At 39.5% G+C, this 23,438-nt stretch overlaps 1 protein-coding gene across 10 annotated transcripts in view; it reads left to right on the plus strand.

The window, feature by feature from the left end:
• The first annotated feature begins 2,440 nt into the window (after positions 1-2,440).
• The window catches only part of LOC111850867 (RNA binding protein fox-1 homolog 1), a 446,550-nt gene continuing 425,552 nt past the window's right edge, over positions 2,441-23,438 (plus strand). For 3 of the 10 annotated variants that reach the window (XR_011991797.1, XM_072712498.1, XM_072712497.1), the window contains exon 1: positions 2,443-2,907. Coding sequence is in view for 9 of the 10 variants with exons in the window: in XM_072712498.1 (XP_072568599.1) it covers positions 2,554-2,907 (354 nt within the window). In the remaining variant the exon portion in view is untranslated. Of the gene's footprint in view, positions 2,908-23,438 lie in introns of all 10 variants that reach the window. The other 7 variants (XM_072712495.1, XM_072712496.1, XM_072712500.1 and 4 more) reach the window with 5 other exon arrangements.

Genomic DNA, 23,438 nt, shown 5'->3' on the forward strand with positions numbered 1-23,438 from the left:
GTGCATATTGCGAGACCTGATAGCTGTCAGCATTCAAAATGTGCCACTTAATAATCTTTGCTAAAAAAAGGCACATGCAACCAGTACTGGTTGAGGATCCCCGCCCTGAAGGAAAATCAATACTAACATTATATGAGATATTTTAACTGCAATGCACCAGACCCACACTGTTTGCTTCTCAGTGCCGAGTTTCAGCAGAGCAAACTATACAATAACATTTTAGTGTCAATAAATTCCAGCCACTGTGAATAAACAGACAATGTTGTGATATTCTTCTGCCTAAATTTCCATCACATCTACCTTATTAAGCCAAAATGCTGTATTTACAGGACACTGTGCATGCATATTAATTAAACTAATAAGCAAAAACATGTTGACGAAGAAGCATTCTTTTGAACTAAAGAGAAGTATTCATTTCTATGTTTTATATGGATATACACTCACCTAAAGGATTATTAGGAACACCTGTTCAATTTCTCATTAATGCAATTATCTAATCAACCAATCACATGACAGTTGCTTCAATGCATTTAGGGGTGTGGTCCTGGTCAAGACAATCTCCTGAACTCCAAACTGAATGTCAGAATGGGAAAGAAAGGTGATTTAAGCAATTTTGAGTGTGGCATGGTTGTTGGTGCCAGACAGGCCGGTCTGAGTATTTCACAATCTGCTCAGTTACTGGGATTTTCACGCACAACCATTTCTAGGGTTTACAAAGAATGGTGTGCAAAGGGAAAAACATCCAGTATGCAGCAGTCCTGTGGGTGAAAATGCCAGGTCAGAGGAGAATGGGCCGACTGATTCAAGCTGATAGAAGAGCAACTTTGACTGAAATAACCACTCGTTACAACCGAGGTATGCAGCAAAGCATTTGTGAAGACACAACACGCACAACCTTGAGGCGGATGGGCTATAACAGCAGAAGACCCCACCGGGTACCACTCATCTCCACTACAAATAGGAAAAAGTGGCTACAATTTGCACGAGCTCACCAAAATTGGACAGTTGAAGACTGGAAAAGTGTTGCCTGGTCTGATGAGTCTCGATTTCTGTTGAGACATTCAACTGGTAGAGTCAGAATTTGGCGTAAACAGAATGAGAACATGGATCCATCATGCCTTGTTACCACTGTGCAGGCTGGTGGTGGTGGTGTAATGGTGTGGGGGATGTTTTCTTGGAACACTTTAGGCCCCATAGTGCCAATTGGGCATCGTTTAAATGCCACGGCCTACCTGAGCATTGTTTCTGACCATGTCCATCCCTTTATGACCACCATGTACCCATCCTCTGATGGCTACTTCCAGCAGGATAATGCACCATGTCACAAAGCTCGAATCATTTCAAATTGGTTTCTTGAACATGACAATGAGTTCACTGTACTAAAATGGCCCCCACAGTCACCAGATCTCAACCCAATAGAGCATCTTTGGGATGTGGTGGAACGGGAGCTTCGTGCCCTGGATGTGCATCCCTCAAATCTCCATCAACTGCAAGATGCTATCCTATCAATATGGGCCAACATTTCTAAAGAATGCTTTCAGCACCTTGTTGAATCAATGCCACGTAGAATTAAGGCAGTTCTGAAGGCGAAAGGGGGTCAAACACCGTATTAGTATGGTGTTCCTAATAATCCTTTAGGTGAGTGTATAAGTTTGGCTAGAACTATGACAAATGTTGGTGTAACATCCATCAATTTTTCTGTAATTATTTATTCAATGAGAGGTGAAATAGACCCCAGTGCCTGTCTCAGGAAGCAAAGGCAGTTTTAGAGACCTTAATCTACACGTTTCTGAATACTGGAAGATCCGAGACATGGATGTGACTGCAAGAAACCCAGAGAAACATGAGGAGAACATGCAAAATCCACACAGCAGGAATCTTATCCTCAGTGCTGCATGTGAGAATCTACAGTTCTGTCCACTGAACAAGAGTACCAACCACTGTGAGTGAATATTTAAACTTAGGAAGACCAGAAACAGCATAGGGATTTCTTATTTTAGCTAAGGTAAATAAAATTATGTGAAACTACCCTGCCCAGCATTTTAATTACATGGACTCACCCACAAAATATTCATTTTGACATTGTTGGAAACACTGGAAATCAACAGAATATTATTAATTTTAAGAAGGCAATGTCAAGAAGACAAGTAACTTAGAGATGAAAATAAAAAAAAGAGGGAAAGTGAAGCTCTAATATTTTGTTAAAGAACCACAAAGTGAAAAACATTAGTTCTCTTTCCTTGCTATTATATTCGTGTGAAGTATATACATAATTCAATATAGACAATACATTAGATTTCAGTTTCTTCGGCAGAAGGCTTAAGTCCAGTTTTCCTCACGTCAGATAGTGCTGTCTAATGTCTAATGTCAAGCGGTACAAACCGAAGTGGTATCAGGCTTTACGCACGTGAGTGTACTATACTGTGTAAAAACGTGTTACTGGGCGCTCCGGTGCTGCTGACGCAGCTTGGCAGCTGGGAGGGATCTGATCAGCTTCAGCACCGAGAGCCGGACGGCGGCGGTGCGCACACGAAGCGGACACTTCCCCTGCCCATGCGTGGGGTTTCATTCTGTCAGCCCTGGACCTGGAAACATCTGGAGTCGGAGGAAGAGCACCAGGCAGACCAACAAACAGCAACTAGCTGTTCAAGAGTTGGGGGACGGAAACTGAATCCTGTCACGATGGAGAATTATTCCGGCAATGGTGAAATTGGTAAAGCTAGAGATGTAGTGAAATTGAGAAGGGAGGATATACAAGAGTCACAGCCTGAAATAAAAAGAGTCAGATTCGGTGACAACGATGAAGAAATCGGTGCCCACGAAAAGGAGATCCCATGTGAGGAGATACACGAGGGTCACACACAAGGAGACACCAGGATTCTGCCCGCTGGAGGAGACTCCGCTGCTGTGAGTAACTCAATCATCCATTCACCTACTTGGCGATGAAATTATTCATTTTTTGTTGAGTTTTATGTGATCGAAGGTACTACTTCCATACTACGTGAATTGCGGAAGCCACCGTTTTAATGGTGCAGTCGTGTGTGTAAATATCATTTACTTTTTCCTGTGGCAGGTGGGAAAATGAAGGAATCGGTTTTGGGACAATGGTTTCCACTGTAATGTTACTGAACTATTTAAAGCATTATAAAGCTAGACGATTAATGCATCACGTAGTTTTTATGTTGCATCTTGAGCAGTAAGGTTGTTCTCTCCAAAGTATTAAATCATGTCGCTTCACGTTGTTGGAAACAGATTGATGGAAACCGGTTTGTCTTCACATTGTGACAGTACTGAAACAGGATTTAATCATACCATCGACATGCTGTCACATACATAGACTAATTAAAGTCGTTTTGTACTATAATCAAATCTACTACAATGATTTACTGTAATTGATAGTCCGACTAAAACTAGCTACTAAAATTAAATCACTATAATAATTAAAGACAATAAAGAATATTTATTTATCTGTGCATACCCTGGAGTTTTTGCAACTTTGAGCTTTGTGTATATAAACTTTAAAAATTATATAAATTTGCTTGCTTGTATTGTGATATTACTCATTTTAAAATGCCATCAAATATGTTATGGTTTTTATTAGACTGTTAACAGTTTTTATTTTTATTTCTATATCTAGTTTTGTCAATTGATTTTTTGTGTGTGTTTTATAAGAATATATCACTTCAACTGATCTTGAATATTTTGTGTTGGCTCTGCACTCTTATACAATGTGGCATAAAAATATCCTTAACCTTCCAGTGTATTGCATGCTGTCACCAACACCGCAATTCTGCTTGAGTTCACTGAACTACAACACTTGGATAAGTATTTCCTAAGTAAGACTGACAGTGTTTTATTATTATTATTATTATTTAAACTTTCCACGTGGCTGATCTTATAGCCTGTCATTTTGGCAGCTCACCTGGTCATATATTAAAGATCTGAAATGGACCAGGTGGCAACCTAAGCCATCCAAGGCTTCCCCTCAGATGCTAAGTAGTGGCCCTGTCTGCTGATAGAGCTGGCAGCTTCCAGTCAGGGGATGGTGCACACTGGGCCTGATTGGTTCACACAGGGCAAGTTAGCAGGGAACAGCTGCGAGTCAAGCTGTGCGGCTGATGGAGGACACGTCCCAGGCCAGACACCTCGAAAGCCCTGCTGTTACAGAAGTTCCTTAGTTTCATATTATCACATCTAAAATAACTGTGAGTGTTTGATCCTTTTTCTCGAAACACCCAGTGTTAGATGTCACTCTTTTCCCTGAATGGTGTTTCTGTCTGGCTTACAATAATCGAAGAGGAAAAAAAACTAAAAGAAAAAAAATATATATAGGTGTAATTATGTGTAGGTGTAGGATAACGTTAAAGAATTGAGTGATTATAAAGACCCTGTGAAAAGGACAAATTTGACTAATTTGATATGTATGAAATCATTTTTCTTCCTACTTTCAGCAGTTTTAGGGCACATTAAGCCTCCACGTGCACAATCTATTTTAGAAGAAGTAGCTACCGCTGAAGACGACGTTTCTCGTGATTAACACTGTTCATCTATTGACAGAGGGAACAGATGTCTTTCATTTAAGAATCTAGTTTCCAATTTTCTCCCATATTCATGCTTTGGAATATGATGAATTTTTAATAAGGCGACCTTTCAGAACATTATAAATGAGAAAGACTTCTTGCCACACCAAAAAAGTTCAAGTCATTGGAGAAAAATCACTTCTAATGGTTGGAGGAGCGTCTTTTAGGAGACCTATTAACTTCCTATTCATCTTCATCGTTCATGTAAAGTACTTCTGTAGAGGTGATGGAATGGGCTTTGCTGTCTGTAGGCTAGGACCTAATTATAAATGATGTTGATCATCCGTTTCAAGTCACGATGAGAGATTCTGTTCACACATCTCTCTGCGTGCATGTGACAATTTCAATGAATGACAGCAACGTGTAGCGGTGAATTTCTATTGAGAAAATGTGTAACTTGATTAAAAGAATAGTAACATCTAAAACAGGGGTGGGCAATCTTATCCGCAAAGGGCCGGTGTGTATGCAGGTTTTTGGGATAACCTGTAGGTCAGCTATTCAAACCCAGGTGTGAGGACTCTTCAGCCAAGCAGTCCTCTAATTAGTAATCTAATTAGGGAGTTGCAGTGAAAACCTGCACACACAGCGGCCCTTTGCGGATAAGATTGCCCACCCCTGATCTAAAAAGAGGGTGACTTCTAAATAAAAGTGAAAATGCTATTTAAAGCATATGACCTCTAATTGGATGATAGTAATTTTAAGTGATGGGGTTACATTGCACACATTAAGTGATAGCACTGGTGTACAGCAATAGTACTGCCCATGTAGCTGTCAGGAGCTGACATTGATGGCACCTAATCGTAATAGTGGTTAATATATTAATTATTATACATAAATATGGATGTCATTATTGCTTGTATTCGATATTGACATTTGACAATCATAGCTAAGATAGTTCAATCCGGCAGCAGAATTTAGATTAAAGAGTAGACAAATATTTTTCCATTTATTATGTGTTTATTTTATTAGAGAATATATCAGATTTTTTTTTCTGATCAATAATTTTCATTGAATTTTTATAAACAACAATAAAATGAAATATCAGGCATTTCAGAAAACCTTCCCACCTCATGCAGACAACATGTATACATTATATATTGTAGTCTGTTCATTTACAGTCTCTTTTCCAGTGAAGGATTTTAGATAAAAAGCTTTTCCAGGCATTTACAGTTTCCGGTCGATCTCTGTTCAATCTTGAGTTCTAGATTAATGATGTTAGTAAGACTGTGGGCCCAAAAAGATTTAAGATTCAGAATATATCAGAAAGGGGCGGCATGGTGGTGCAGTGGTTAGCACTGTTGCCTCATACCGCTGGGTCCTGGGTTCGAGTCTCCGCCTGGGTCACATGTGTGTGGAGTTTGCATGTTCTCCCCGTGTCGTCATGGGGTTTCCGCCAGGTGCTCCAGTTTCCCCCCACAGTCCAAAGACATGCTAAGGCTAATTAGCTTGCTAAGTTGCCCATAGGTGTGATTGTGAGTGTGCCCATCCAGAGTTGTTTCCTGCCTCATGCCCGTTGCTTCTGGGATAGGCATCGGATGACCCAGTAGAATAAGCAGGTTGGATGATGGATGGAATATATCAAAAATTAAGCAAAATATAATTGTAGCATCTTATTTTACTCTAAAAACAAAGATTTTTTGTTAATTATGATGAATGACAATTTCTATAAAAAGAGCAACCACAATGCATGTACCAAAAACTAGTGAAAACTCTTTTGTCCAGTTTAGCAGTAATGAATCATAATGGAATGATAAATCCATTATTATAATGTTAATGTTTTTGTGTTTTCTCAATTAATCGGATACAATTCAATTTCGGAAATGTCCTTTCTTTACATCGCCCTTTACAATGTGCGTCTTTGGCACCATTGCCCAGCATTGTGCGTGTTTGTGTTTGGCACACTATCAAGGCCTGAGATGGGGGGCCATTAACCTTTGACAGATGTTGCTCCTATGGTTTGATGGAATTTCGATTCACTTGATAAACAGGTATTTTAGAATAAAAAAAACTCATATTTTAAAGAATATGCAGCAAATGAATTAAAGTTGAAATTTTTTTTTGAAAAGTTCATTTTTCAAATGTAAATGAAGCTGTACCTGTAGCAGAAGTGGCAAACTACTATGCTTCTTGGTTCTTCAATTAGCTTTTTTGTTTGCTTGCTGTCATGTATTTTTCCAAGTAATTTCCCGAGTTCTTCCCACTTTCTCAGAATTCTGGAAGCTCCTTGTAATCGATTTCTTTCTGCCTACTTTTCAAAAGAACAACCCCATCATGATATTAAATTCTCCAGGACATCATGGCACAGTCAAGCTGACCGAGACTGTTCTACAGTAACTAATAAGTAATGAGGTGATCTTTAAAGTATGAGTAACTTATGATGTCCATTTCCAGTCCTACTGAGCATGTTTAATTTACAGGCTTGACACTGTATTTCAGCAGATGTTCATGTTTAAAGGCTGGAGTGCATTTTTGGTAACATTTTGAGTATAAGCAAATATTAACTTTAAACCTTAAGCTGAAATTTATACGTATATAATTTTAATTAAAGATGAATTATTCTCAGCTATGTTATTTTAAAAAAATGTATTACAGAAAAAACACCCCTTCTTCCTGTCTGATACAATCATTACATGCAGAGGTTAGCTTGTGTTTTTTTCTGCTAAAATTTGGATTCGTCTCAGATGCTAGACTGGTTACATTTTGAAGATGTCTCCTTTCTCGCAGTTTTTCCATCTGTCATGAGAAACTGCTTGCCACATTTTTCAAAAAATACAATTGATTCGAAGGGTTGAGAATCATCGCTCACATTTCTATTAAAGAAGGCTGATGCCATTAAATTATGCATTGCTTGAAAGAAAAGGATGAGAGTGGAATTAATATCTTATAAATCCAGCTGAACCTCTTCATTAAAAACAAACTAGACAAAAGGGGCAATTTTATCAAGGATTTCTCATTAAAGAGGTTCATTAAAGAGGCTGCAAATCACTATAAGAGTTCATGGGGCTTTCAGAACCCAAATATCCTCTTTCTCTGAAAACATTCAAATGTAAATTATTCCATATAAGCAGTGTAATGTGTAGCCCTCCATTTACAATATATGCAGAATTGAATTATGTAGCGAACAGTTTTCTTTAAAATTATCTCTCAAAATTTTACGAAAAAAAGATTAGTTTATGCACGTGTATGGGTATATGGAGGTTATATTCGCATATTCTTATGTTTATTTGGGGAAAAAAACTATCAGAATATTGTATGCAAAACTATCAAGTTAAACTTAAAGAAATGTCACTTATATATCAACAGTACTAATTAATTGTTGTTGTAGAAAGGCTTCTTAATTCAACACACAATTCTCACATTTTGTTTGTTTGTATCTGAAGCAGTTGGGTAAATGTTCCCACTAAACCCTAAGATGACTGTGGCGATGATCCTTTCCCTGATGCACTTCGGTTAAAACAGCTCCATGGTATAGATCAAAGACAACACACACACACACACACACACACACGTAGGTTCTGAGAAGAGAGCCAAAAATCTCTGGACGATAATCCTGCTAAATATGTGAAAATAATGGCTGTGTTTCTCAGTCATTCAAGCAGCGGAAATTTCTCCACTTTGCTGCTAATTAATCTTTTTTTTTTTTTTACTGGAATCACAAGCTAAGTGCTTCATGGAAAAAAACTCACTCGTTCAAAACTGTTTCGTACATACCCATAATTTGCAATATTCTGCTTTTTTTGTATAGTTCACGTTTTTGGCTCCTATCATCAGGGTCGTCACATACATAAATAAAGGCTGTAATTATCTAAGGATAATAAGCTACACACATTAAAATATTATTGGTATTGGTATTCAAAAAAATTGCAGCAAAATTTTCACTAAGGTGAAAGCGATGTTAGATAACCTCTACCTCTATTTCATGTGAGGAACCTATTCCGTTAAATCTGTATGGTGGGTGTAGGATTGCACTGCTCTGCAGTTCTGTTGTCAAGGGCAATAATTTGGGATTTGTTTCAGTAAGGCATACAGCTATTTTAGGACATGGCTGCTTTCCCCCATTAAGTCTCATTTGACCCTTTGAATCTGATATTTTCTTTCAAGAGCTTTATTTTTCTTTTAGCTGTTGTGTTTTATCAGTCTTGTAAGTCAGTCTTACCATCGCAAAGCTACAGCGCAAATACAGTACAAATGCAAACAATTTTTAAAAAGAAAGAAATACATATATTTCCTTACCGGCACATAGTATTTCATATGCTTGAATTGACTGCATCAGGCTTTGCATATTGAAATTACAAGTATAAGCACACATTTCTCATTTCATTATCACTGTTTTTCCCCAATGAAAGCTTGATGTTACCCAGGTTTTACCTTTGCCCCTTTCCTGGAAGATGAATGGAGCAGGCCGGAGGTTAAAGCAGCTACGAGGACACCCTGAGTCGAGGGTTCCCATCTGGATCCGGCAGAGGGCAGGATGCTTTTTGAAGGTTAATTGAATGTTTAACGCTTTTATTTGCTCCATAAGTCTACAAGGCCAAATCAAGTACCTCTGTTTTTCTACGGATATTCAGGGAAATCTGCTATCTGACAAAGCTGCAGAAACAGACAGAAACTCCAAGGTTTATGTGACGAAGATTGATAGCTTTTACTTTGCCGTCTCCTTTCTGTCTTTCATCCCCTGATCTATGGATTCACTACATTTTATGAACTTGCCACTCAAATTTCATGGCAGAAAATAACAATGGTTAAGTGATTATTATTTTTACAATTACAGACATGCAGGTGGTAGAAGAATGGCTTGCTGTTATGTGATTCAGTCTGGAGTGCTTACCTGATTTAAATTTGCTGTTGATTCTCCACGGCCTCATGTTCTTTTCTTGCGGAGAGATGAGGTTCTAGATTTAAACATTCACAAGTGGCTCCAAACGCTAGGCACTTCTCCTTTCAGTCCCCATAAATAGACTCTGTTCATCTGAAACCCTCTGCATGTTCTGCCTGGAGGACAAAGGACTCAGAGAATCCGTTTTCCCGTGATGCTGTCCTGGATTGTTAGCTTAGACGATTGGCACTGGCGCGGAGATGCCAAGGTTACAACTGACATGTTAATGTCTGGTAAATTTATTTATGTTTATTTTAATGTCTGTTGTGTTTTATATATTAAATGTTCAAATGCTGTAAAAAAAAAAAAAGCATCACCTCTAAAATTTGGAGTTCAAAGTATAAAAATATTTTCAGAAATAATCAATAGCTTCTTTCTGTAATCTTGTGTTGTAAGTTGTGCCCAGTCTAAGCAGAACTGTTTTTTGAAAAAGCAAAATAAGAACAAGAACAGAAACATATTTCATGAGCTATACATTCTGATGGTCTTCTGATTGGTCAGCCACACATTTTTTTTTCCAAATCATAAAGTATAGTGATCCATCCATCCATCCATCCAACAATCCATCCATCCAGCCATTCTCTAATCTCTTATCCGGGTCTTGGTAGTGGTTGGGGGATGGGGGGTTCCTGGAGTCTATTCTAGGATGGGGTATAGCTTGGATGGAAGTCAGTAATTTAAATTAAAATGGTAAAACCATTAAAAATTACAACCACTGAGAAAGACAGATTATACATGTACTGTAGGACGGTTGAGTTGTTCCTCAACTTCCTCCATATCTTGGGGGAGATAAGAAAGGCGTAGACTGCTGCGATTGGGTCAGAGAAGCCTTGTACTGTCTAGAATATGCTGTGAATGAATACCATCACTCACAGATACAACATTGTATTACATTACCTGCAATCTTGCTGATCTAGGAAGTATCCTCTTGTGATACATTTGAAAGTTAAGAAATAATCAAATATGATCGATAACGGTTGAAGGAAAGCACTGCTTCATCAATATTGTGTTCTGGGATGGCAGGGACACAGGCTTCTCATATGAAAAAATTAAGAAAGTTGTCTGTGTCTGATGGGATACCAAATAGCCTCAAGAAAAGTAGGTATATGTGGAAAAGCTTCCCTATCAAATGTAGCTATATTATAATGTTTTAAACTTCCTATTACAATGAGAGTCCAAACACACAGTCCTGAACTAAACAGTGGAAACATCAATACTTGACATTGCTCATCTAATTTGGAAAATCAATCAAACAGTTTTATTTAACAGCAGTTAAGATTCTAAAATGAGAAAATCTTTGAATTAGCACCAGAGATGAACAATGATGACGATAATGAAGGAACAAACGTGGTTCACCGACAGATTTGAGCAGTGGTTATTAATGTGGATGGCATGATTCATACACAGAGAAAATGAAGATTAAGTGTAAAAATGCATCTAAGGTGTATTCTATGTGTACTCTGCTGACTGAGACGATGTTTTCTTTGGCACAGTATAGCATGACAGCTTCACTGTATTTGGGGATATACTATATATTCCACACAGTTGGATATAGAAGAAAAGTTTGACTTTGTTAGAGGATTTATTTTCTGACTGACTGCCAGTGTAATGAGCTACTGCTCAAAAAGCAATTCAGGAAGAGAAACAGAGGAGTTTTTTTTATCAATTTAACTGTGAAATACAGTGGTTTTTATTAAATAGACTTTTGGATTAATAAGTGAAAGAATACAAAAAAATTATATATAATTGGCACAGAAGATGGACTGTGGATTTGGACCTCAGAAATAACTACTGTGAAGTGTGAATATGAACCAATTCTCAAGTGAAACAAGCAGCCAAATTTTAGAATTTAGAACCCAAAAAAATCCCCTTAATCATTGCGGCTTCGCTCATATTGTATATGTAACGGAATATGGCATGATGAAACATGCCAAGACCTTTGTGCTGTGAGAATGGCAGTCAGCAGGTCCATGACTAATGCGTTCATTAATTCCATGACATCATTTAATTAACCTGTTACGAAGGAATAACATTAATTAATATTAACATCCTTTTCTTTTACTTTCTGTCAGAAAATGACAGAAGCACTAAGTGCACTTACATGGCCAATAAAAAACATTAAATACATTTTTCATTATTTTATTAGTACCTCAAAGAAAAATATCACATACTATATGTCAAAATAGCGCTGCATGTAATGATTCCCTTTGTCCTGATAAAATGTTGGGTCAAGTGGCAGCTTTGTAGCTATTCACAGGATTTCATATCCACTAACTGTTATATTTCATATTAAATGGTATGAACCTTGTTTGATTTTCTTTAACACAAATGGATAAGGGATAAATTGAGTTAGGTGATTCATCTTCAAATCAATGTGGGCCCCGTAAATAAGCACACTGCACAAGCATTCTAATGTACTATTATTTAAAATGACAATTTTTTCTACATATATCTAGAATTCTATACACAGCATAGGATTACTCCAAGGCACTACTTGTATTTAATTTGATCTCCAGTACACCTGACTCAGCTATTGTCATGACTTGCGCGTCCAGTCCTCGTGTATACTACGCCCACCTCGTTACCGTCGTGTGAATCCTGCTTGTTACCAGATGTTTCCTGTTTGATCTAGTCAGTCCTGTGCATTTAGTCCGTGTTCAAGTCTGTTTCCCCAGGTCTGTCACTGACGTTGTTTCGTTCCCTGTTCAGAGTCTGTCTATCGTCAATAAATCCTGTTGTGCTCACATTTACGGCTTCCCTTACCTGCTTGCCTGCCGCAACATAACAGCTATAGTGTTGTGACAAAATATTTCCGCCCTTACTGATTCACTGTATTTTTTCTTATTTATAACACTTAATTGTTGATTACATGTTTTCTTTTTAACATTGAAAAACAGAACCCACCCACCCAGATTGAAAAGAAAAAAAAGTAAAACTGATATTGATACTACTATCATTACTGATAATAATACAAATAAATCTTTAAAAAATATATATTTATATTCTACTGAGGGCAGCCTGACTTAAGATCTTGAGCATGAAACACCATCTCCATTTACTTTACATTTCTATACTTTATTGCTTTATATAGCACAGGGTGGGGAGAATGAGGGTGACTATTAAACACACTGCTGTTAAATATCACTTAGTCATGGCTGCGTAATTATGGGTTTGATGCTTAGCTAGTTTGTATACTTCCATTGTGTAATAGAGTGAATGTATGTAATGGAAGAGCCAACTCAATGAGAGATCTACGAATCAAACGGGACATTTCCTACATTCCTGGAGTGCATCATTTGGCTGGCTCCAATTGCCTGGGGTTTCATATGATTCACCTTGCTTCAGTCCCTGTGGGTGTATACACAGTGTCCTCCATATTTCAACAACTGTCAAACCTTCTTGAGTGTTAACATAGCCCGTGACCCCCCCTGACAACGCCGGGCAGCAAAATAATGGAGCGCATCATTGTCCTGCCCTGAATTCCCAACCTTGTCGTTGCACATAAAAAGTACTATAGCATGTTTTTCTGCACTGACCTATGTTGTATGCCCTTTTCTAACTGCGGCAGAACTTAGGCGAAACTTCTACATTTCCATGGTTATATATGAATGGATGCAGTTTCATCATGAAAGGCATTTCCTTACATCCATCCATCCATCCATCCATTTTATGTAACCGCTTGTTACATTCAGGGTCGCAGGAGGTCCGGAGCCTATCCCGGAGGCTATGGGCACAAGGCAGGAAAGGTATTTCCACTCCATTTTTATATCGATTCCCTTTATAATTCCAATAATGCATTGCTTCTAAAACCTTAGAGCGAAGATTTTAGTTCAATGAAACAGCTCATTGAGTTAAGGCATTGCTACAGATCGTGAAGTGTTCCACAGATGGCACTGAAGCAAAATAAATTACACAAGTAACACAATTGTGGAAAGACGTACCCTTCAAAAATGACGACATGAGTATCGGTGGTAATGTTCATAAACAGCCAAAGAACGTTACAAATATCATGCACACGTAGCTGTGCTCTCTCTGCTGTGCCCCCCACCCCCCCGTATTTGACTTTATCTTTCTTTGAGTTGCCGATAACCCATTACGAGACTTCTGCCACTCGACTACTTTGTTTAGCCCTCCTGTATGATACGGGTTGAGATGTTAGTTAAGTATAGAGTAGACAGAGTTGTAAATGGAAGATGTACATGCTGATTTTGCTCCATTCGATTAGAGAATAATGCCACCCCTACCTATTTGATTTCTATTGCAAGTACATCTCATTGCCCCCTGATTATTGTATCAGAAGATGTCAGTGAATGGCATACCCCGTACAGCAATATCATACCCAGTACAGCAATGGCATACCCCATACAGCAATGGCATACCCAGTACAGCAATGGCATACCTAGGACAGGAATGTACAGGAACGGCATACCCAGTACGGTAATGGCATATCCAGCACAGGAATGGAATACCCAGTACAGATATGCACAGCAATGGCATACTCAGCAAAGGCATGTACTGTATAGGATTTGCATACCCAGTACAGCAATGGCATACCCAGTACAGCAATGGCATACCCAGAACAGGAATGGCATACCCAGTACAGCAATGGCATACCCAGAACAGCAATGGCATACCCAGTACAGCAATGGCATACCCAGTACAGGAATGGCATACCCAGAACAGCAATGGCATACCTAGTACAGCAATGGCATACCCAGTACAGCAATGGCATACCCAGTACAGCAATGGCATATCCAGAACAGGAATGGCATACCCAGTACAGCAATGGCATACCCAGTACAGCAATGGCATACCCAGTACATCCAACTTAGAGACCTTGCTTTGATGTTCATGGAAACATTGTGCGGCTTCAGCAGTTCCTGGGCTTGAGGTACAGTACGTACCATGTACAGTTACTTTTATTAATACTGTATTATTATTATTATTGTTGTTGTTGTTGATCTGGCATGACTACAAATTTCACAGAGAACTGATCTTATTCATTTGAGACACTTTGAGGTAGGAATATGTAACTTTTTAAGCCAGTCAGGAAAGCCGCAGCAGTGCTTCAAACAATGTCTCCTTCCTTTAGGGTACTGCTGTCTCAAACTCTAAAACAGGACATTATTTCATGAACAGGAAAACAGCTTTAAATTTGTCCCAAATGAATTTCATCGACTCATTCTGCTTGCTTGACAAATAAAAGCTGGGCTCTCAGTTCAGGATACCCTGTTGGGATTTCATTCCAGTCCATTTTCTGTGAAAGAGATCATCAGACCAAGTAACTTTGCTTTGTAATTATCCTCACTGGAAGAGTTTTAAAGAAAAGCAAATCCTCTAGAACTGATTTATGTGTATCTCCCCAGTCCAGCCAGTGCTGCCTACCATTCTGTCTTTTATTGTAACACAAAGTGTAGTCTGCCTTTCACTCTGTTTGTTAGCTTTTTTCAGTGTTTTCACTCTTATCTGTTATCTACTCAAACATGTTGTTGGATAGAAGATGTTTTAAATTATCCTGGCAGGACTGGTTTCTTAGTTCTTAGCAAAACAAAACCCAAATGTCAAAAATGGCCAGCTCAGTTAACATGGCCATATGAAATGGACCATATGAATGTTATTCCAGGTGATGTATTATGTGTAGCAATAGTGACTAGAATCACTCCGGTACCAGAGTGGTCTGCAATTTATGATTCATATTATAGATGTGTTAAGCACTTGCACAGCCATAATATTTCTAGCTGTGAATAGATTTGTCTGTTGGGGGACTGGAGGCTACATTGGGCAGCACTGGGCACTAGGGAGGAATTGCGGTATACACTGGATGGGATACCAGTCCATCACGGGGCACACACATAGTCATAGATTATGTGCAATTTTGAGATGCTAATTAATCTAAGTACATGCTTTGTGACTGCAGGAGAAAACATGAGACCGGAAGAACATACACAAGCCCCTGCAGTAGAAGTGTATATTCAAACCCGTTAAAAGTGGGAAGCAACATTGCTACCCACTAGGCTACGACACCACACTTTGCAGAATGGGCACTCAAAAGGCCATAAATGGTTAACTCAATATCACATTTTCCTCTTAAAAGAAAGAATGAAGCTAACTTAGAACAGCAGGCCTGCTCCACTATCTGCCCCAGCCTATGTGATATGCCAGAGTGTGGCCAGCAATGCTGAAAATTCGGCACATGCAGTGCTCTTGCTTCTTCGGTAGCTTTGAAAGTACTTTTAATAAAACAGATATAATAATATAGGAAAAGTGTACCACCACTGCACCTGCATATTTCACTTCCTGCCTTTAAATGATAGTACACTCAGTGAGAAAGAAAGTTAAACCCCAAGAATTAATGGTCCGATTTGGATGTAATTTGGTACACGTGGGTATATAAATGATTTGATTTGCAAGGAGCTGGCATGTATAGTCACTGAACACAGAAGATGCCTCCTGGGCACATTAGACAGCATTACCAGCACTTGACGGAGTTTGATAGGGGTCACATTGTGGGTTTGCATGAGGCCGGGTGGTCGTATCATGCAAATGACCGGCATGTGGGGCATGCAGATGTCACAGTCGGCCATTGTGTAGATTCCGGTCACCCAAGACAGACCACACCAAGGGAGGATCGTCGTATTGTGCGGCAAGCATTACAGAACCCCATGACATCTGCGCCTGTCATCCGGACACAGGTATTGGACTCGCTACAACACCCCCTGTCATCCTGCATCGTGTCTCCACGACTGGCATCATCCGGACTATCGGTTCACAGTCACAAGAGTAGGCTACCGTTAACACCAGTGCAAAGACGGTTGCGTTTAGAGTGGTGCCGTAACTAGGAGGAATGGACTGATGATGTCTGGCTTCATACCATGTTCAGCGATGAATCTTGGTTCTGCATTACCACGGATGACCGTTGTATGCATATGTCAGTGACATCCTGCGTCCGCATGTCTTACCCCTCCTGAGACAGCACCCTGGTACAGTCTTTCAGCAAGATAACGCCCATCCACACATAGCATGTGCGTCTATTGCCTGCGTCATGTTGAGGTCCTTCCATGGCCAGCCAGGTCCCCCTATCTTTCCCCCATCGAACATGTGTGGGACCAGCTCAGACGTCAACTCAAACCCAGTGCCAATCTGCAGGATCCCGAGGGCCAGTTACAACAACTGATGTAAATTTGATCAATGGCTTCTCATTGGTTACACATAAGACAATACCTTTTCAATTATTAAAAAAGTAATCCATCATTGTTAAAACTACATGAAAAAGTTCAATATTTCTTGACATTCCTTTCAGAAGGTGAAATTCATATACAGTATTATATAGATTCATTACACATAGAGTGAAATATGTCAAGCTTTTATTTCTTGGAATTTCGATGATTATAGCTTACAGATAATAACACCCAAAATTCACTGTCTCAGAAAATTAGAATATTGTGAAAAAGTTCAATATTGGTAAGTCATGGTGTCACATCCTAATCAGCTAATTAACTCAAAACACCTGCAAAGGTTTCCTGAGCCCTTAAATGGTCTCAGTCTGGGTCAGGAGGCTACACAATCATGGGGAAGACTGCTGACTTGACAGATGTCCAGAAGTCATTGACACCCTCCACAAGGAGGGTAAGCCACAAAAGGTCATTGCTAAAGAAGCTGATTGTTCACAGAGTGCTGTATCCAAGCATATTCATAGAAAGTTTAGTGGAAGGAAAAAGTATAGTAGGAAAAGGTGCCCCAGCAACAGGGACAACCGCAGCCTTGAGAAGGATTGTCAAGCAAAATCCATTCAAGAATTCTAAGACACGGGTTACAAATGTCACATTCCTCGTGTCAAGCCATTTCTGAACCAGGGACAACGTCAGAAGCGTCTTACCTGGGCTAAGGAGAAAAAGTGCTGGAGTGTTGCTCAGTGGTCCAAAGTCCTCTTTTCAGATGAAAGTAAAATTTGCAAATCATTTGGAAATCAAGGTCCCAGAGTCTGGAGGAAGAGTGGAGAGACACAGAATCCACGTTGCTTGAAGTCCAGTGTGAAGTTTCCACAGTCAGTGATGATTTGGGGTGCCATGTCATCTGCTGGTGTTGGTCCACTGTTTTCTCTGAAGGCCAACTGTCAACGCAGCCATCTACCAGGAAATCTTAGAGCACTTCATGCTTCCTTCTGCTGACAAGCTTTATGGAGATGCTGATTTTATTTTCCAGCAGGGCTTGGCACCTGCCCACACTGCCAAAGGTACCAAAAGCTGGTTCAACGACCATGGTGTTACTGTGCTTGATTGGCCAGCAAACTCACCTGACCTGAACCCCATAGAGAATCTATGGGGTTTTGTCAAGAGGAAGATGAGAGACACCAGATCCAACAATGCAGATGACCTGAAGGCTTCTATCAAAGCAACCTGGGCTTCCGTTACACCTCAGCAGTGCCACAGGCTGATCGCCTCCATGCCACGCCGCATTGATGCTGTAATTCATGGAAAAGGAGGCCCAACCAAGTACTGAGTGCATAGGAATGAACATACTTTTCAGAAGCCTGACATTTCTGTTTAAAATATCCTTTTTTAATTGATCTTATGTGATATTCTAATTATCTGAGACAGTGAATTTTGGGTTTTATTATCTATAAGCCGTAATCATCGAAATTCCAATAAATAAAGGCTTGACATATTTCACTCCATGTGTAATGAATCTATATAATATATGAATTTCACTTTCTGAAAGGATTGTCAAGAAATATTTAACTTTTTCATGATATTCTAATTTTTTGAGACGTACCTGTACATTTCACGTTTTGTCATTGAATTACAAATTATTTTGGTCAGTTACCAGGTGAAGATATGTCTTCCCACAAATGTCTGCTTTTTCAATGCATGAAATCAAATGTTTCTTGAATAATTTGGCATTTCATTTTATATATGTTTGTAAATGGAGGATTATGCTTGGTTTGTTACCAGTGCATATGATGGTGTTTATATGTACCTGCAGATTGCAAAAGACCATCGCACAATATTCTGCTTATAGTAAAAAAGGCTGATGTTCTCAGAGGAAGGAAACATTGCCTTTAAAACCTCTTTTGCAGACAACATAACAGAAGACACTACCGCTAGCGCTAGAACTCTCCTTGAACCACAGTATCACAGTATAACATGAGACCATAGTCAGAGAGCTAAAAATCACAAGCACTCACAAAGGACCATAGATGAGAGGCAGGGATGGAGTGTGGAAAAGGAACAGCAGGTGTCATTTAGACTAAATTGACCCTGAAATTGATTTTTTTTCTGTGATACACAGACAGTGGATTAATAATTCTATTTTTCTGCCATGATTTACATGATAATGGTGGTCCTATTAGAAGAAATTACAGTTGGAAATTGTAATACTTTCAAAAATGAATGTTATTGCTGAAATAGAAAATATTATTTGTAAGATTTGTGGGGTAAGATGACACTACATTGATGACAGGTAATGCATGGTAATGTAAAGTCATTTAAATCTGTCATTTTAAGGTATCATAAAATTGGTACTATAAATGCAAATAGCAAATCATGTCACATTTGATCCTGAAAAGTTATTCAAATTTAAATACCATGATCTAGCCATCTATCTTTCATGACTGCGTAAGCAGTAGAGTGTCACAGTAAATATTCAATTTATAACTAAATACCTTAATAAAGGTGTCTAAATTATATATATATATATATATATATATATATATATATATATATATATATATATATATATATATATATATGTGTGTGTATGACATAACGTGGGTTGCTATAACTACCCTGTATAAATATGAAATGTTTTTTATTCAGTTGAAGTCTCTCATCCAGCATTGTATAAGAATCTTTGTATTTAAGAATGAACTGATTCACTGATATCTTGCATGTTTATGTTTTTCTTCACTATATATACAGGATTAGGCTGTCAGTGTAAAATCCTCAACTGTCATTTTTATGTATAACATGGCCTCAAGACGCCATCTAGTGACTATTTAGAGAATATGAGCACATTCTTCCATCATTTTGGAACATGTCCATTAATATATAACATTTAATATACAAGTACTACTACTACTACCACCGAAAATCATAATAATAATAATTATCATTATATTGGTTTTATTATTGTTATAGATTTTGTCATTATTAATATTCCGCCTGTTGCTTTTCAATGAACAAAAAGGCTTGGCTTGTTTAAAGCCTGATGTAATGACCACAAAATATTAATTAATATTAAGTAAGCGTTGACGTTGTTGCCATAGCCAAGCTAAAATGAAAATGAGGGCCAATGAACAAATTCAAAGCAGAAACCCAAACTAAAGAAGCAGAATCAGAATCCCAACCCAAGAGAGCACAGCACCAGGACTGAAAGGCTGAGCATTGAGGCATTAACCAGAAGGAGCGTAAATGCATCTAGTGCAGGTGTGGGTGATCATCCACTGAGATAGGCATGGCTCGTAAATAGTGGATTGTGTTCTGGGCTGGATGCGACAAAGATGGACAAAAAGCACACTTTATGTGACATGAATGAAAATTAATTTGTTAATATAAAATATATAAATATATATATATAAATATACAGTATATACCCTATTATGCAGACTTGTAGCTAGAGATAAATTTTGTGGGGGGTCCGGCAACCTTAACACCAGGTTCCTTTTGGTAGATTTTGCCGACCGGGGGGAGGGGGCCTCGGTAGATCAGGGGGTGGGGCTCCCCTCCATAGATTTTGCCGACCGGGGGGAGGGGGCCTCGGTAGATCAGGGGGGTGGGGCTCCCCTCCATAGATTTTGCCGACCGGGGGGAGGGGGCCTCGGTAGATCAGGGGGTGGGGCTCCCCTCCATAGATTTTGCCAATCGGGAGTTCAAACTCATAATTGTACTACCTGGCTACATGCTTGATTGGTAACAAAATAGTTTTTTTTTGTTTTCAAATCCATTATTTTGCTACTTGCCTCTGTGTCTGATATTATGATAGCCTTACCGACTAAACTAAGGTCATACTAAAATCCTCTAAAGATACTTTTGCAGGGCATACAGTATATATACGCTTTGAAGATTAGATCTGTAAGATTTGTGGTTTTGGGGTGGTGCAGCTGCATGACATGTCCAGGCCTGGGGGTGCAAATCGAGTGCCTGGTTCAGTATATATGGGGGTTTAATCCAAGTACTCTGGTTTCACACTGGAGACCAAAAAACATGCAGTTTTGTGAACTGGAGTCTCTAAATTTCTGGTAGTTGGATGGATGGTTATAGGACATCTCCACAGATCTCTGTGAGGGTGGTTGACAGACCATGCGTCTGAGTAGAGCTGCGGGAGACTTATGAGAAATTAAACTATTAGTGTTTGCAGATTGGAAAGAAAAACTGGGAAAAGAAACTACAGAGCAGTATGGCAAAAAGATGCTTCTAAAACAGATGAATCTCTGTTTCACTCAACTAATGTCCATGTTCTGAGTACAGGTGCATGACAGTCAAAGTAATGAGGCGTAGGTGGTACTTTGGGAAGGTTTTATTTAATAATGCTGATGCTCAAAATGTTTCCTCATAACTCCTGCGGCTGTTATTCCTTAGATATAATTCCCAGCACGGTACAAATTATGCTTTTTATATAAAAAATGTAAAAACATGAAAAAAGATCAGCATGACACTACAGCTTGAGTGATGTAGAATACAAGGTTTAACATGAGGAAGCACCAGAGCACTTACTGAGCCTGACCAGGATAAGAGGTTGAAGATGGATGAATCGATGGATGAATGGATGGTTTTATTATTTTAAGTCATGCTCATTTTTTCAGCAGCACCATTTTCCTGTAACCACCCCTGCCCCCCCCCCCCTTTTCAAAGCCTAATAGAACTTATTGCAAAAAAGTCATTAAGCTCTTGATTCGCATCTGTACATTTAAACGCATCACATGCTCGTTCCTCAGAAAAATATCAAAGGGAAGCTTCAAGTTCCCCCTCTTCAGCTAGGAGCATTCAGCAGTTGTATAATTCTCATTACATGGAAGCTTTCACTTGGCCCGCGCCGACGCTCCATAGAGAAAGCAGGCTCTGGGCGGCCAGAAGGAGCAGCTGGCCGGCTGGCTGCATTTTACTTAGGCTACCATGTGTTGTTCTTTGCACCACTTGGACTTTGACCTCAGTGTTTCACAGCCATCATGTCTCACCCTGACACGTACTATTCTGTCACCACTGCTACAGTCATGGTCATATGCATAAAATTAACAAGAGTCCAGGGATAGGATTAGGCTCTAGCCCTAGTGGCACCCCCAATCCTAACTACAATGCTAACACCAACTAGTCAGTCCGTCCAGCTATGGGCGCAAAGCAGGAAATAACTCTGGACGGGGCACCAAGCCATTGCAGGGCACACTCACACAACATTCACACACACACACACACACACCATTCACACACACTCACACACCATTTACACACTCACACACCATTCACACACACTCACACACCATTCACACACACACTCACACACCATTCACACACACACCATTCACACACACACCATTCATACACACACACACACACACCTGGACAATTTGGTATCAACCCTAGTCTATCATTCAAGTTGTAAATAAGTGTTTTATTCTGTTGTGTTTTTGTTATTCTTTATGCTTTGTTTGATACAGTAAATGAAGCAGGGGACTCAATTATTAATGTGTAATCTAGGGCACTGAATGAAACTACGCTAACCACTTTATGTCGAAAAGCAGAAACCCAAAACCTGTGTTTAGAGTAATGCAAGTGTATTTAGTGATTATAATATTTCATTAGCAGGTACCACAGACCCTATAGAAACTGTCAGTCGTGTGTTCAAGTCTACTTTAGTCGAGCCCAAGTCAAAACTATATCTTTTACAAAACAATTCCAGGTTAAAACCAAGTTCAGCGAGGGTGGGGGGCAAGCCTGAGACGAGAATGAGTTGATTACCAGAGCTGGGTAGCCATTCAGTTCCATAAATTTAAATAAAAAAATTATAAACTGAAGACTAAACAAATACCTCAAATTGTCACTTTTTTTTTTTTAAGTATTTAAAAATCACCATTGACTAAGAAATTAATGATTTATCAAACACAAAGGTAAGAGAAACTCCACTGCATCCTGTAGTAATTATTAAATTCATTGTCATAGTTATTGCTAGATCCATCCATCCATCTTCCAACGCTTATCTAGGTCAAGGTCTTAGGGGGCAGTAGTCTGAACAGAGATTCCCAGGCCTTACTCTCCCTTTCCACCTTTTCCAAATCTTTCCAGTGTGTCTTGAGTCTACCGCGGGGTCTCCTCCTGGTTTGACATGCCAAGAACATCTCCCCATAGAGGCGTCCAGGAGGCATCCTAGACAGATGTCTGAACCACCTCAGCTGGCTGCTCTACTTTGAGCCCCTCCCAGATGTCCAAGCTCCTCATCTCTTAGGCTGAGCCCAGACACCCAGTGAAGGAAGCTCATTTCCACCACCTGTATCCACAATCTCATTCTATCAGTCACTGCCCAGAACTTGTGACCATAGGTGAGGGCTGGAACATAGATCAAGCAGTAAATAATCTTTTGGCTCGTCTCTCTCTTCACCACAACAGACCAGTTGTAACTCATCTCCAGCCAGGAGGGGGAAATGCACCCCTTTCCGGTTGACTACCATGGCCTTAGACATGGAGGTGCTGATTCTCATCCTGTCTCCTTCACCCTCGACTACAAACCACCTCAATGCATGCTGGAGGTGACAGCCTGATGACGGCACATCATCTGCAAAAAGCAATGACATCATTCTGAGGTCACCAAACCGGACCCCCTCCTCCCCTTGGCTATGCCAAGAAATTCTATCCATAAAAATTATGAACAGAATCAGTAACAAAAGGCAGTCCTGATGGAGTCAGGAATGAGTCTAACATACTGCCAGGAATGTGAACTGAGCTCATACTGTTGAAGCACCCCCACAGGACCCCTGAGGGACATGGTCCTAGGCC

This window comes from Paramormyrops kingsleyae, chromosome 5 (genome assembly GCF_048594095.1).
Source record: "Paramormyrops kingsleyae isolate MSU_618 chromosome 5, PKINGS_0.4, whole genome shotgun sequence".
Lineage (NCBI taxonomy): Eukaryota > Metazoa > Chordata > Actinopteri > Osteoglossiformes > Mormyridae > Paramormyrops > Paramormyrops kingsleyae.